The sequence below is a fragment of the Actinia tenebrosa genome, unplaced genomic scaffold (assembly GCF_029948245.1).
Source record: "Actinia tenebrosa isolate PJP-AT-01 unplaced genomic scaffold, QUT_ActTen_1.0 PGA_scaffold1__47_contigs__length_23844297, whole genome shotgun sequence".
Lineage (NCBI taxonomy): Eukaryota > Metazoa > Cnidaria > Anthozoa > Actiniaria > Actiniidae > Actinia > Actinia tenebrosa.
Window position 1 is genome coordinate 17,858,260 of NW_028292578.1, and position 15,880 is coordinate 17,874,139.

The 15,880-nt window shown below is 37.2% G+C and overlaps 1 protein-coding gene across 1 annotated transcript; it reads left to right on the forward strand.

Moving 5' to 3' along the window:
• Positions 1-3,694: 3,694 nt before the first annotated feature.
• Positions 3,695-15,530, forward strand: LOC148909997 (speract receptor-like). Its single transcript, XM_089032491.1, has 8 exons — positions 3,695-3,883; positions 7,697-8,613; positions 12,094-12,403; positions 13,045-13,391; positions 13,770-13,905; positions 14,498-14,580; positions 14,658-14,804; positions 15,435-15,530. Exons 2-8 carry the CDS (start codon positions 8,200-8,202, stop codon positions 15,528-15,530), a joined length of 1,533 nt encoding a protein of 510 aa, XP_088888617.1. The 5' UTR covers positions 3,695-3,883; positions 7,697-8,199.
• Positions 15,531-15,880: the final 350 nt, after the last annotated feature.

A 15,880-nucleotide genomic window follows, 5' to 3' on the forward strand; every position in this document is an offset into this window, starting at 1 on the left:
AACTGACTAGGCTTTCGTGACATTACGCCATGCGCCACCTTAACCCGACAAGTATATATACTTATATATATATATATAACGTCCCACTCAGTTGCTAGGAGACTAGACAATAATCAAAGCACTGAGTTTTTTGCTAAGACACCATGAGTTCCCTTCGACTAGAGGAAAGCAGGCTACCATTTAAATGAAATTTGAAATTGATATATGCATACACACTAACAGTTTCAAAATGACCGACTATTTCAACACAAATCAATTTTAATTCCTTGGCTAGACATGCCAGGTCCACAAGGGACTAAGTAATAAGATTTCTCCAAATGGATATATTCCTAGAAAATCCTAAAGCAATAAGATAGCATTATTTTAAGCCTTAGACCTGCGCGCGCAAGGATTTTCTTTTTTACTTAACCCGCTGTAGTTAACCAACGATGACAGAAGAGAATAGAATCAATTTAGAACAAATACTGACAAAAAATCCTAACAGTTCAAAATGGGTGCTGCTGACTAATTAAGACAACGCCGATTTCGCTTACTTTTATTGTATTTATACTTTGTTTGCATTAATATTTATTGCTGATAGGGCAAGAGGAAGCTTTAATGGTACATGTAACATAAGTTATATTTCAGGACGTATTTTAAAAAGGTTAACTCGAAATACGACTCCATTTTGAAATTCATCACATAGAACTTTTGGCGATGCAACAAAAAAGCTTCTGATTGGTTAATAGTAACCGGAAGTGCGTGAGCGATAAAATTCGATAAGTTTTTTAAGAACCTTCGAAGCGCAGGAGAAAACGATAGCTAATATTTATTATTATTTAGTATGGGATCGCATGGAAGAATTGTCCAGTCAAAATAATAAGCAGTAGAAGGACGACTTAAGACAAAGACATATTTTTATTTGGGGTTTTGCACAAGGGGCTTTCATTTATAAGCGCGTGGAGGGGAGGGGGACTATGAGGAGGTTGAGAACTATTGTACGGTGATGAAGAGAGGTTATCCAATACGCTTATAAATGAAAGCCCCCTTATCGCTAATCACAATCATCTATCATGGCATCGCACAAAACATTAATCTAATCTAATCAATCGGATAACTTAACCAAGTGATCAATACATGGAGCATTATTCGAATGTATATTATCGTCTACACAGGAGACCACCGCATTGTTTATTGCTGAATATATACTGGTATCTGTAACGGTTCGTAGTAAGTTGTTTTCGTTAGGTATAAATCCCTAACTTGAATTATCTTTTCTACGTACGCCAGAACGACAAATAAATATTCAGTGAAAACTAGTTTCGTTTATTTCAACCTCTTCAGTCCACTGTGACTGTAGCTGTGAAGGCCGGTTTAGACGGTACGATTTTTCCCCTACAACTATCGTATACAACACGCTCGCGTCTGTCGTAGGCGAGTTGTAGGCTTGATTTACACGCTATACGATAGTTGTAGGCGAAAATCGTACCGTCTAAACCGGCCTTAACTGTATCTGTAACTGTAACTGTAACTGTAACTGTAACTGTAACTGTAACTGTAACTGTTCGGTTTCCTGTTTATCAGGCAGGAGAAATCCACCTGTCTTCAAGCTCTGTAGCTTTATCAGTAAATAAGTTATATTATCTTCAACCAAGACACGTACAAATACCAAGATTTTTATCGTTTGACGCAAACTACTTTCATCAACGGCAAACAAAAGCCAAAATATTCAACTTCACAAAGTTAACGACTCATCAAGTCTAAAATTATCGCGCTAATCAATTATTTAAAGGCAAGGGTCATTTTTTACACCTTGATAGCTAGATGGAGCCTAAACACTTGATCTAGGTCTATATTAAACAATGATGACGTTAATCAGTTATCAATTATTCCCTCAGTAATGTCGTACTTCCGTTCCTAGAATACACCCCCATGAAGATCATAATTGATAAGGTGATGAGTGTTTGGATGTTTACTGGAGATATATTATAAGCATGCCATGCGGCACGGCTGGCTACAGAAGGACAGCATGAATAGAAAGAATCTGGTGCTTAAGAGACATAATTAAGATTCGTACTCGAGGTTCTAGGCTTGCCATAAATTTTCAAATTACTTTATATATCGTTTTTTTTTTTGTTTTTTTTTCTTTTTTTCTTTTTTTCGTTTTCACTGCTTAGTGTTTTTGTTTCCGGGCCCTTATCTATTTCCCTCTTCTTTTTTTCGATTTCTATTCCTCATTTTTCTTCTTTAATTCATTCATTTATTGTTTCTTTCTTACTCTCTCTCTCTCGTTCTTTGGTGCTTGAGAGACAATAATTAAGATTCGGTGTACTTGAGTTTTTCTAGGTTTTTCATTTATTTTCAAATCGTTTTCTTTTGGTGGTATCATCTTCGCTTCTTCGATTCCTTCCTTTTTTCTATTTATGTTTTTACTTGTATCACTTTATATATATTTTTACTTGTTTTTGTTTGTTTGTTTTTTCGTTTTCGTTGCTTAGTGTTTTTGTTTCCGGGCCCTATTTCCCCTCCTTTTTTTTTTTTTTTTTCGATTTCTCGAAGTTTTTCGTTTCATTCATTAATCCCTGTCATCTTTCTTACTCTCTCTCTCTCTCTCGTTCTTTTTCTTTCGCTTTAATTTCTAGTTAAAATCCTATCCAGTACGACCAAGAGAAAATAAACTAGTTTGTATTTTTTTCGTGTTTTTTGTTTTTTGTTTTGTTTTTGTTTTTTTGTTGTTTTTTGTTGTTGTTGTTGTTGTTGTTTTGTTTTGTTTCGTTTTACGGTTATTTAGTGCCTTTTCTTTCTATTCCCTTTTCTCTTTTTCGTTTCTTTTCCTTTTCGAGAGAAAAAGATTAGTTTGCTTTTTAAATTTTCTTTCATTATACTCCATTTCTTCTCACTCTTTCTTTTATATATTTCTGCTCTTCCTATGTTAAGCCGGTTTCTTTTTTCCCTTTTTCTTCACCTCTCGGCTTTTCCTTTACTTCCTCGCCACGGCCCCCCTTTTATCTTCTAAAAATTCTCGGTTCGAATATTTTTCAGCATCTCTATAACAGTCTTCCTGCCGCCTAATCACCATAAAAATCACTTCCATGCCTTTAATATATACAACAGCACACACCAAAAATCATATCTACAGAAATCATACAAAACGACAGCACATTATTGCCCTTTTTGCAGCCACTGGAATCGGGGTGTAAGGATAATTGATGTAATGGATGCAGTACGCAAGATAACACTGAATGACAACAAAGCATCAGTCAACTTTCAGAGCTTACATTTAAGTTTCATTGTCATGAAAAGCTCTTTCGCACCTCCGTAAATTGATCCCCTATCATCTATTTATCGTCGCTTTAATTAGTGACCTGACTTCTGTATATTAATGTTTTGGATATTCAGGTTTTTCATTTAATGGTACCTAGCTTAAAATTCGACAATCAAGCCCAGAGACACGACATACGTCTAGATATTCAACATATCTGTAAGCCATGAAACGACATTTCAAATTACGTCTTTTCAACCTTCTGAATTTTTAGCCATCGCGTAAAATGCGAAATGACGTTATCCAAGACTAGTTAGAGTGATAGAGGGAAAAATACTGATATCTGATTGGGTGGTTTATAGTTGTCATGGTGATGGTATCAACTACCATCTTAATAGCTAAGATACTGAGCTGTTTTTTGGTGTTTCAAATCTATTCAAGTCCTGGGGACAGCTTGGACAGGTTATACGTTTTCAGTCTTCTAGATATATAAACCTGTGTTTATTCAAATCCGAGCAATTTTTGTCCTTTTTCCGAGGATATTGAAGAACAGACTAGACTGATCTTTTTGCGTATTGCAACTGTCTACAGTCAAGTTGGACTAGAAGTTTTAGCGCAGCATTCCCACTGGGCTCCTTAAAGGTTAGATAAACGTTTTGAGTTTTTTGAGCGCTAAAGATGAGCAGCATTTCTACTGAGCTTCTTACAGGTTAGATAAGAGTTTTTAGCTCTTTTTAGTGCCAATGATGATAGAAGAGATGGTCAACTTACTCTTTGACTATTATGAAGTAAGAGGAATGAGTCAACAACTAAAGTTGAATTGAGTGAAAAAAATTGTGACGAATTCCGAGAACTAACTAATTTGAATCTAATATTCTTTATCGGATCTAAATCTCAGGTGAATGATAGCGCTACACTTCCAGTTTCCTCTCACATCTATTAAATCTTCATACAACCTTAAACCTATGCTAATCATAGCAAAGCTATCTTTTCACACCGCATTTCAAAACAACATGAATACAGGCGTGATAGTTTAGCAAGCTTTTAGCTCCTCTTAAAACCCCTTAGCAATAAATGGGAAACGTTAAATAACCTTTCGAATATTTTTTAGTAAGTCCTCGAGGTTATTTTAGCCTTAAATATGTTTTTTTTTAAAGCATATAAATCTTTTTCAGCAATGCCTTAAGCTCAATTTGGAGAGGAAAAGAATAGCTAGAGGTTTTTTTTTACACCTGCATGATCAATGAAATTCATACACGCTGTTTGTCTCCCAAATTGAACTGCGCTGCCGGGGTGTTGGCGAAAAGTGAACCTATGGCCAGTCGTGTAAGTAGTTCGTTTAAGCGAAGGCATTAACACGGCCCATCCGTGTTCCCTTAGCACAAGGTCTTTCTTATACAACCTTTAGGTTCTGTATGCAGTTTCAAAGGCAGAAATCAACCATATTGTACAAACATTCCGAGCCCCTTTGCACATGCGCACAGCAATCACCCGTGCGTGAGCCAATGGAATTTCAGGATTTAAATACTCTTATAAGTGAACTTCGTTTACAGAGAACAGTAGTTCTAGAACAAACAAACAGAAAGCTACAAGAAAGAGAAGCTTTCGAGCAAACAATAGGCGGCATCTTTGAAGGATTGTGATCATGTTTGTACAGATGGTTTCTGTACACTCTCTGGAAGAGTGAGTAACACTCATTGGCAGTAATAGATAGTGTTCTATATATTATACTAGGAGAGTCTCTCTAGTTGTCGGGAGAAAGTAGGACACTCTTCAGGAAGAGCTACTGCTACTGGTACAAAAATTGAACCAGGGTTCCAGTTTAGGAATTAGGGGTGGCAAAGCGCTTTCTAGTGCCATCGCCTCTCACTTCTGTCACTTGGGGTTCGATTCACACAAGTGAGTTGTCTCTCTCTTGATTCGAGTGTTTTCTCCATGTTCTCCGATTTTACTCCCTTAACAAAACCTAACATGCTCATACAATTCTAATTCAATCTGAGGTTGTTTCAGGGTTTAATCTTTGAGTTAGCCGTGTCCTGACTTAGATCAGCCCAGAGGTTGTTTCAGGGTTTAATCTGTGAGTTAGCTATGCCCTGACTTAGATTAGCCCAGAGGTTGTTTCAGGGTTTGATCTGTGAGTTAGCCATGCCCTGACTTAGATCAGCCCAGAGGTTGTTTCGTGGGTCTATCTGTGAGTTAGCCATGCCCTGACTTAGATCAGCCCATAGGTTGTTTCAGGGTGTCGATCTGTGAGTTAGCCCTGTCCTGACTTAGATCAGCCCATAGGTTGTTTCAGGGTTTGATCTGTGAGTTAGCCGTGTCCTGACTTAGATCAGCCCAGAGATTGTTTCAGGGTGTCGAGCTTTGAGCTAGCCGTGTCCTGACTTAGATCAGCCCAGAGGTTGTTTCAGGGTGTCGAGCTTTGAGTTAGCCGTGTCCTGACTTAGATCAGCCCAGAGGTTGTTTCAGGGTGTCGAGCTTTGAGTTAGCCGTGTCCTGACTTAGATCAGCCCAGAGGTTGTTCCAGGGTGTCGAGCTTTGATTTAGCCGTGTCCTGACTTAGATCAGCCCAGAGGTTGTTTCAGGGTGTCGAGCTTTGAGTTAGCCGTGTCCTGACTTAGATCAGCCCAGAGGTTGTTTCAGGGTGTCGAGCTTTGAGTTAGCCGTGCCCTGACTTAGATCAGCCCAGAGGTTGTTTCAGGGTGTCGAGCTTTGAGTTAGCCGTGCCCTGACTTAGATCAGCCCAGAGGTTGTTTCAGGGTTTGATCTGTGAGTTAGCCGTGCTCTGACTTAGATCAGCCCAGAGGTTGTTTCAGGGTTCGATCTGTGAGTTAGCCATGCCCTGACTTAGATCAGCCCAGAGGTTGTTTCAGGGTTCGATCTGTGAGTTAGCCATGCCCTGACTTAGATTTTTTGTATTTTTCCTTTTTGTTCCTTTTTTCCCCTAATTTCCCTGCAGAAAGGGGCGAAGTTTAGTTTCAAAAAACTGACATATTTATTTTCAGTGCGTGAGGCTCTTACAAAGCACTTGAGAAAGAATGTGAGTTAAAGTCATATAGATATTATTACCTACTGAAAAATAATAGCCAACTATTGTGGAAACCTTGGTAACACCTTACGAACATAAATAAACTGTCATTTTGTGATCTTTATATTTGTGCAGGTCATGGCTTGCTGTAATTTTATATCTACGCATATTTATTTATTCATTATTTTATTTTAGTTATTTCGCATTTTCTTTCTTTCTTTCTTTCGGCTTTCTTTCTTTCTTTCTCCTTTCTCGTTCTCTTTTAGTCTTTCTTCTTTTTCTTTCCTTACTCCATCCTTCATTTAAGCCTTTCTTTCTTTCTTTCCTTTTTTCTTATATGTTTTCTTTTCACTCCTTTCTATTTTCTTTCCTTCCTTTGTCACTTTCTTCATTTTTTTTGTTAGTTTTTGGATTGCCTCTCAGCTATATGGTTTCACCTCTATTCTTATCTTCAATTTCATTTTTCCCCCATCTCTTTTCCTTTTTATCGTTGTTAATCGTTTATATATTGCTTTAAGAAGCTTAACACTGTAGCGAAAAGTCGATGACTTTTTTATGGAAAGTTCATTGACTATTTGGTCTAGAACCACAAGTGCTCACTTTAAACTATCACAGCCCACGTAGAGAAAAAATTGCCAAAACAAAGAATAAATCTACTCTTGAAAAAGGCAAAAAAAAATCAAGCGTAGCAAAGCAGTGCGTAGTGCGCTCGTCTATCATCTCTAGGGTCATATGAGTAGACTTTGTTAGCTCTCTCACTTTTTTTTTTTTTTTCCCCGAGTTCTCTGGTTTTCCTCGCTGCTCAAAGCTGTGCCAAACCTAACGAGTTAAATTCCGTTTGAATCTATGAGTTAGGCATGCCCTGATTTTGATCAACACAGAGGTTGTTTCACGATATCGATAAATTTATATGTTTTGAACTAATTTTTGGCCGCAATAGTCAGTGCGTTTTCTATAATCCACAAAATCTCGACCTTCAATATTCAGTTTTCTAAACATTCAGACATTAATCAACACTTGTTTACTTGGTTTTGACACGCGAGAGATGCAAAGTAAATAATCATAATTATCTTTTGTGGCTATTAAACCAAATATCGATAAAAATTACAATTATCTTTGAATAGTTTTCCTTGATTCTTGCACCTTTTTGACTTGTTTTACACTTTTATATTGAAACTCTTGTTCATTAAGAAAAACTCTTTATAGATATTATGATAATTGATTTCTTTTTACTATTGTCAATTAAAATCAGTAGAAAGATAACTGCTCGTCTTGATGGTATTTGTTTATTATTTCATTTACGAATTCCACAAAATATTAATAAAAGAAGATTTTATAAATGATGACTATTATTCCGAGTTTTATATTTGAAATGTTTACGCGATAATATTAAACTGGTCTAATGTTTTCTTAATCTTTGCCCTTAGAGATAGCCGACCCGGGGAATCCAATCAATCTGCTTAGAGAAAGAAAACACAGAGACAAAAGCTGCTTGGAAATCTAGTGACAGTTCTTGATTGCCAAGGCAAGACTTATGCGAATAATCTCAAGGCTGCAACGAATTGTCCTCTTTACGAAGTATAACTGAAAGGAAAGAAAGCTCACTTCTGAAGTTGGTGAATTTCAAGTCAATGTCAATGCAAAGCCGGTGAACAACTTACCGAGAATTCAATCACAAAATCGATGAGATGGATTCAAAGTTTAAAGCTTAATTAGACTTTAAGTAAGTGCTACAGGGATTAAGTACATGAAATATTCATAGCCTTAAAAGACAGCTCGTGTTGTGTTTTACATCAGAAGCCCTCGGCATTGTTTGGTAAACAGCGACGCAATGCATTGATCCTTATCGCACGTCACTTTAGAAACCATCAACATGTAATACCCGAGTCAAAGATGGCATGAAAACAGCTTCAAGATTACTACAAGGTTAATGATCATGTTGGATTACAAAGCCATAAGATCAGTACAGCGGATGATAAGACCTATGTTTCTATGTCTGTACATCATAGTTGTATTTGGTAATGTCGTCAAGGGAGAGAATGTAACACTAGGAATCACCGTACCATTTTTTTCGCCCGGACAAATCTCAGCGATACCTTCAGGAGAGTACTACACTGCTGCTGCGTTCCTCGCTCAAACCAAAGTGAATGATGAACACCCGCTCTTTAGTGGAAAAAAGCTCCAAATCGATCTCGTTGAGACACCAAACTGTGCGGTCACACGGACGTTAGAGGGTTTCACTTCTCAGTGGAAATCTGGAGTTGATGGGTTCGTTGGGACGGGATGTTCATGTGAAACATCTGCCGAGTTGTCAGGAGTCTTTAACTTGCCTCTTGTGTCTCAAGTAAGTATATGAGATTATATTTGTTACTTTATACTCAATCTCAATTCCCATCGAGCTCGTTACGGGGTCTCACTATAGTTTCTTAGGAACTCAGGTGAACTTTCCGATCTCTGATCACACTAGAGCAACAGAAAGTTTTTAACTCTTGCCTCTTGTATCTCAAGTAAGAAGATGAACTACCTTTGATATTCGTTACTGTAGAGTTTAGTCTCCATTCCTATCGAGCTCGCTACGGGACCCTTGTAAATAACATACCACTTACTCGAGTATCTTAGGAACTCAGGTGAATTTCCCTAACCTGGTTGAAGCCACTAGCTCAAACTAGGCTATTGCTCCAGAAATGCTACTTTGTAGATTATAGCTTATTGTTAGTAAATAAGAAGTTTAGTGGCGAGTGCTATGAACGTCTGGTCCTGTTCCTGTGCCGGCGCCAGCATCAGATAATGAGTGCAATTAAGTATGTTTTAATTGATTGCAACTTTCTTGTACACTTGATTCGTTTAATGAAGGAAGACAGACGCTATAAATGGTATATTTAGCCACAAGAAGGTAATGATTCTTACTATGAATTATATGCTCATGAATGATTAAAAATACTGAAGTTTCGTGGTGAACGAAGTATTTTGTAGTTTAGTTTATGATTTATCATTAACACTACAATTATGATTGAGCCCTCTTAGCACACGAAGCTACACGATAACTCGTATCTTAAAGTTGCTTACGATCTTTGATCTCTAATCTATACTATGGCAAAGAACGAGGAAAGCGCTATAGAAAACGCAGTTGAACACTGAACACTTTCATTTCATTAAGTCGGCCCGCTAAAGTTGAATACAAACCAATTACATGCTTAGTGTTAATGTACTAAAGAACTCATCTATGAATAATTATAGTATTTATAGAGTTAGTTGAATAGAAAATAAATGTTTAAGATTCAATCAAGCACTTGAGTTGCTTTTGATAGAAAAATAAAATTTTAAAAAAAATTGCGTATCGAATGAAAAAAGGAAAGTAGCTTGTTCATGTTGCTAAAATTTAAAATTCTTGTACAAAATTGGAGAAGTGATTTTTCGATTTGGTTGCTACGCTTTACGAATGACTTTGAAGTATGTGGCTTTAAAATTCAAACTAGAAACTTAACCACAATAACAGCTCAAAAATGCTAACAAATTGATAACGTTAAAAATGGCGTCTTCTGAGATTTCATTTACCAAAAAAACTGATCTTATGAAATTCTAATTTATAGTTTTTTGTTTAAAAATTTGCCGGTGATGAATTCAAACGTCAACTAAAGAGTAGTTTTTGAAATGAATCTGCCATCGCTCATGTCCTAGTCTGTTGAAAGTGTTTCCTCAATACGACTTCTTCTGTCGTACTTTTGACTGTTCTCTTCTTTCTTGCCTTTCACTTTTGAGTTCACCCAATCAATTAATTACGATGTAACTAATAACTAGTGTTATTAATTATTATTAGGCATTATTAATCTATAGCTGCAGTGAAATCATAAATGTTTGCTTCAGTTCTCACTGCTCGAAAATAACCAAAGTTCTACGTGTTGTTCAATTCCATTTCCCGTGTGGTCGAGGGAATCATTGTTCAATACAATACGGTTGTTTTTTTTAACAGTTTACGTAGGAAGAACTCGTAGCTTGGAGATTAATCCTTATATTTACTGACAGGAAAGAACCATATCTCGGTAAAAATTATCGTACACTTATACAAATACCACTGAATATAAGCCGACCCTTCAAGGTCCTTCCAGTCTAAAGAAAAAAGTACCATAGTTTGTTAACATATTATAATCCAGTATAAAAAATAACCGCAGTTCATATTTTCAAACGGCTTTTTTTTTGTTATAGCTACATTCAGTGTTAATATCTTAGACTGAAATTTCTGGGGATCTCAACTTGAAACAGGCAACTTAAAAGGTTTTCTAATTAAATATCAATTTCCTTATCAGAATCAACAGCCAATCAAAACCCCTTTTTCTTTTCAACATGGAAACTTGCCTACAGAAGACCAGAGAAACATGTCGACAGCCATGACATGAAATTACTGTAATCCATTAATCACTAAGGATGATTTACGTCCTCGAAAGTTTATTCTTTTAGAAGAAGAAAAAGAGCAATATTGTGGTTTTCGCAAGTGAAGTGGACCAATATTTTGACAAAGACAAACTCTTAAAGATGTTTTGAAGTGTCGTACGGTAAAGGTGCCCACCTAATTTCCTTCAACATCGATCGTTATCTTCTAGGGAAAAAATAGAGTGTTTTTAATTTCACTTACAGTGTAATGATTTTTTTTAACAACAAAGATAAAAATGCCCTTCCAGACAGAAATGTTTTTCAAAATGTTTTTTCAGATGTTTTGAAGTGTCGTGCGGTAAAGATGCCCATCTGTAATCTTTCAACATCGTTGATTTTCCAAAAAAAAAGTAGAGTTCAATTTAATTTTACTTAATAATTTTTTCAACAAAAAAAAGATAAAAACACTCTTTCAGACATAAAGGTTTTTCAAAACCAGTTTTTGTTATCTATGACAATAGAAATCCATCTTTTCAAACTTGCTGTCATGGGAATAGACCGGGTCTGTATTGAAATGGTTTAGAGTTGACTCGATTTGTTTGTTCCCTTGAGATGTTGTACTTTAGTAGAATCGTCGGTAATTCTAACTGTAAAAACATCAATATGTTTTTTAAAATTGATTTACACAATGTGGATGTCGTCTAGCAATTCAATATAAAGTGTTTTTTTTTTAAGCGAGGACATCAAATATGACAATATTTTGATGATAGTTAAACCTAGACCTTAAGAAGGATTACTGGGGTGCCGAGAACCCCCTTTGAAGAAATGGAGTAATAAATAAAAAACACCTGGCTTTAACCTGTTTTTAATCTCTTTGATTTATTGTATTTTTGCTCCACTCAAGGGTGAATTTAGCACTTTGGGATGTCCTACGCTTTATAATCTTACTTCACAATAAAACCATTCTCTATTGACTTTTGAAGATCATTTTTTGAGCGGGACGTATTTTGATAGACATCCTATCAAGTAGAGTGGGGCCAGTTCTGACAGAACTTCGTAAAGTCTGAATGAAACGATCAAAATATGTTTGACTTTATGGAAATATGAAACTCAGTAATAAAAATATGACTCATGACTCCTTACATTACTAAAACCATATTTTTATTCCTTCCTTCCTTTCTTTTCTTTTTATCATTTTTCTCTTTCTTCCTTCCTTCCTTCCTTCTTTTATATCATATTTTATTGCATATATTTTTGATTGTTGAAGTTTGTTTGTTGGTGTTTGTTGCTTGTTATTATTTGCATTATTATTACTGTTCGTTTTTATTTATTAACGTTTTGTTTGTTACATTTGCTTCAATTACTTCAGTTCCTACATTAATTGCCCTAAAAATATTCTGTTGTTGTTATAATGAATAAGCTATTGCCTTAATAAGAGACCTCTCTTTAAACTTAGATATGCAAAGATGCAACATTATCAGACAAATCCAAATATCCAACCTTCGTAAGAACAATCCCAGCAAACAACAAGCTAACAGGTCCTGTTTTAAAACTCTTGCAACATTACAACTGGACGAGGACTGGACTTGTAATGGAGGACAGTAAGGAATGGACGGAAAGAGGAGAGGAAATCAAGAAGGTGTTGAATGCTAGTGGAGTAACGGTGAAGATAACGAGAAATATTCCCTCTGCAGAGGAATATCAAACGAATAGCAGTGGAGAATATTTTGAGAAACTTATTAGAGATGTACAAGAAATCAGTAGAGGTAATGTGACAGACTTGGTCGAAGAAATAACCACCATCATCATTAGATTACGTCCTCATAAGTTATTGATATCATTAGAATAATGATTATTTATCACTATTGTTATCATCAACAACAACATCATCATCATTACAATGACATTAGCAACAGCATTATCATCTTCACCACCATTATCATATTCATAATCATCATCATCTCACCATCATCGCCGTCAACATCGCGTCATCATCTTTACTACTATTATCACCATCGTGATCATCATCATCATCATCCATATCGCCCGCTTTACCTTTACCATCACCATCATCACAATTATCACCATTATCACCATCGTCACCACCATCATCACCATCATCATCACCATCACCATCATCACTATGACCATGATAATTATCATGATATCATGATAATTATCAGCACAATAGTCATGGTCATCATCATCATAACCATCATCACCATCGTCATCATCATCATCATCATCATCATCTTCATCATTATCATCATCACCATCATCATCTCCATCACTATCACCATCACCATCATCACCATCACCATCACCATCACCATCACCATCACCATCATCAACATCATCATCATCATATAATACATGATCACTAACCCTTATCTTTCTTTGTTCACAGTAATAATCCTGGCCATGGACTACAGACTAGCCCGTGAAGCATTATTCTATGCTGGTCAGCTCGATATAAACAAGGCTTCAGAATATTCCTTCATCATTTTTGCACTTGATGCTAAGACAGTCTGGGAAAACACAGCCTCGCCAAGCAAGTGGCTTGAATCAAAATACAGTGGAAGGACAGAGAACATTACTGACACGATGAAATATGCTTTTGAATCGTCACTGCTTGTTGCAATGAACCCGGCACGGACACCTACATATCAAGCATTTGTGAACAACTTGAAGAAAATGACAAACGATGCTCCTGTTAGCAGTAATGTTTATGAAGGCGCTGGCAGCTCAAATGAGGTGAATATCATCATCATCTTCTCTTCTCCTCCCTCATTATCATTATTATCATCCTCATCACCACCTTCCTCCTCCTCCTCCTCAACATCCTCCTCATCACCACCACCACCACCACCACCACCATCGTCATCTTCTTCTTGTTGTTTTTCTTCTCCTGACACTACATCATCATTATTTTCGTCCTTTTCATCTTCTTTTTCTTCGACAACATCAGGTATCATCATTATTTCATCATCACCACCTTCTTATTCCTCAACGTCATCATCATCATCATTTTCGTTCTCTTCGTGACTTGGGCAATAAAAACTTGACACGATGAAATTTCACTCCCTCATGTTCATCTCAATGCCTTGTTGAATGAGATTCTGGTTGTTTCAGCCTCCCATTTTAGGCGCCTATTTATACGACGCAGTGTTCCAATTGGCAGTGGCATTAAATAAAACTATTTCTTCATCTGGTCATCAGAAGAATGGAACCTTTGTCACTTCGTTGATGAGAGGACGTCGCTACCAAAGTAAGTACACGACCAGATTTCTCCAGTATTGTTGGGTTTTTTCAGCTGATAAAAAGTCTTTGAATCTCATTATCTGCTCCAAACTTTGGTCAAACACTGACCACCATGTGCTGTCAGTCAGAAAGAAGGCTATTGAAATCTCGATTTCACTGATTGATGAACATTCTGCACGCGAGAAGGAAATGACGTCAAGTTAAACCCAGCAATAGCACTTAGTTTGCGATGTTGATAAACCTGTGACTAAGCTAACATCCTTGCTTTTAAATCGTCCTTGCTTTGCGAGCCCGTGATTACAGCAAACATATGCATCGAAGCGAGACGAACGGTGAGCTTGCAATGATAGAGACGTGAATAAAAAAAGGTGTTTAAAAAAAGGTCTCTATCATTGCAAGCTCACCGTTCGTCCTCGCTTCGATGCAAAGGCCCGGCTACCTTTCAAGATGGCGCAGGGAAACAGTGAAGGGGACTATTCCCTTGGCAGAGCGTGAAAAACCATATGCGCCTTAGTCTTGGGCAAACTTCAAGGGCATTCCTGTAGAGTTACGTTTCTGCTATCATTTAAATCCATTTGATATAACTTTTCTTACTCCAGGTATTCTTGGATACGAGCGATACATTGATCAAAAAGGCGACGCCAATTTGACCTCATCCTTATGGAATTCGACTTTCACAACGGTATGACATGCATTCAAAACTGACCCTTACACAGGTCAATACTAAAGTAATTTAACAATCTTGTTTTTCTCATAAAGGTAATTTCACTGATGTTGGAAAATTCGAGAACGACAATGCCGGGAAATGACGTGCTGAAAATGACTGGTTCACCGAGATGGCTGGTAACAAAGGTCCGCCTGAGGATATACCAAAATGTGGATTCTATGGTGAAATGTGTCGGAAAAGTAAGATGATGTTGATGAATATACAGGTTTTTTTTATAGAAACAAAGTAAAGAATGGATAATACACACATATACTCACGTATACCTACCTACTCTCACACTTTACAGATGTACGAACGTATGTACGCACAAATGCACTCACTTCGCCCACACACTCATTCGGGAACGCGCGCACGCGCGCTCACACCAAGCAACCACTTGGCCGTCACGATTTGGTCTCGCTCCCGCACTCACGCACTATTCACCCAACCCACTTATTCGTTGGTTCATACTCGCTCGTACGCACTCGCTCAACCATCAACCAAGCAGTGATCTTAAAGAGGAATGTTTAAATGTCTTTTTAGTGTTGTTAATTCGCCAGAAGGAATCTTATGAACCAACCAAGACTTTTTTCCGACCATCTTAACTGATGCACATAAAGATTAAAGTGGTCCAACTCTGAGTGAATTCAATGTATATTTTTCAGGTAAAACATTACGATAGGACTTCTCCTTCCCTACCTATCAGCCTATGGATATGGTGATTTCCTATTCGGCTGGAAGTACTCCGCTCCGGCCATAACGGTTGCTCTGGATCGAATCAACAAAGACCCTGATCTTCTACCCAACCATCACATTAACTTGTCTGGCAGGACACGAAGTGCAACGAAGAAATGTCAATCAGTCAAATGACCGAGTTCGTGGAACAGAGAGTCGACGCATTTATTGGTTTTGGCCTGTACCTGTAACACTCAGGCAAGAATAGCGGCCTTCACTTAACAAGATGCTCATTTCACCCGTGAGTGTTTTTAAATTTACCAAACTCAAAAAACTATTTCATTATCCAACGGAAAAGGTCACGTGACCCTATGATGATATCTCAAGATTTACAACGTTTGGCATTAAACAAACAAATTAAACTTCAATTTTATCAATAAAACGAAACAACCTCAGGCTAATCTAAGTCAGGGCAACGACTAACTCACAGATCGATCGAATCCTGAAACAGACCCGCTCTGGGCTGATCTAAGTCAGGGCGCGTTAGCTATAGAGTTATTCTATGCTTATCTTATCTTATCTGGGCAGTACACGGAATGCA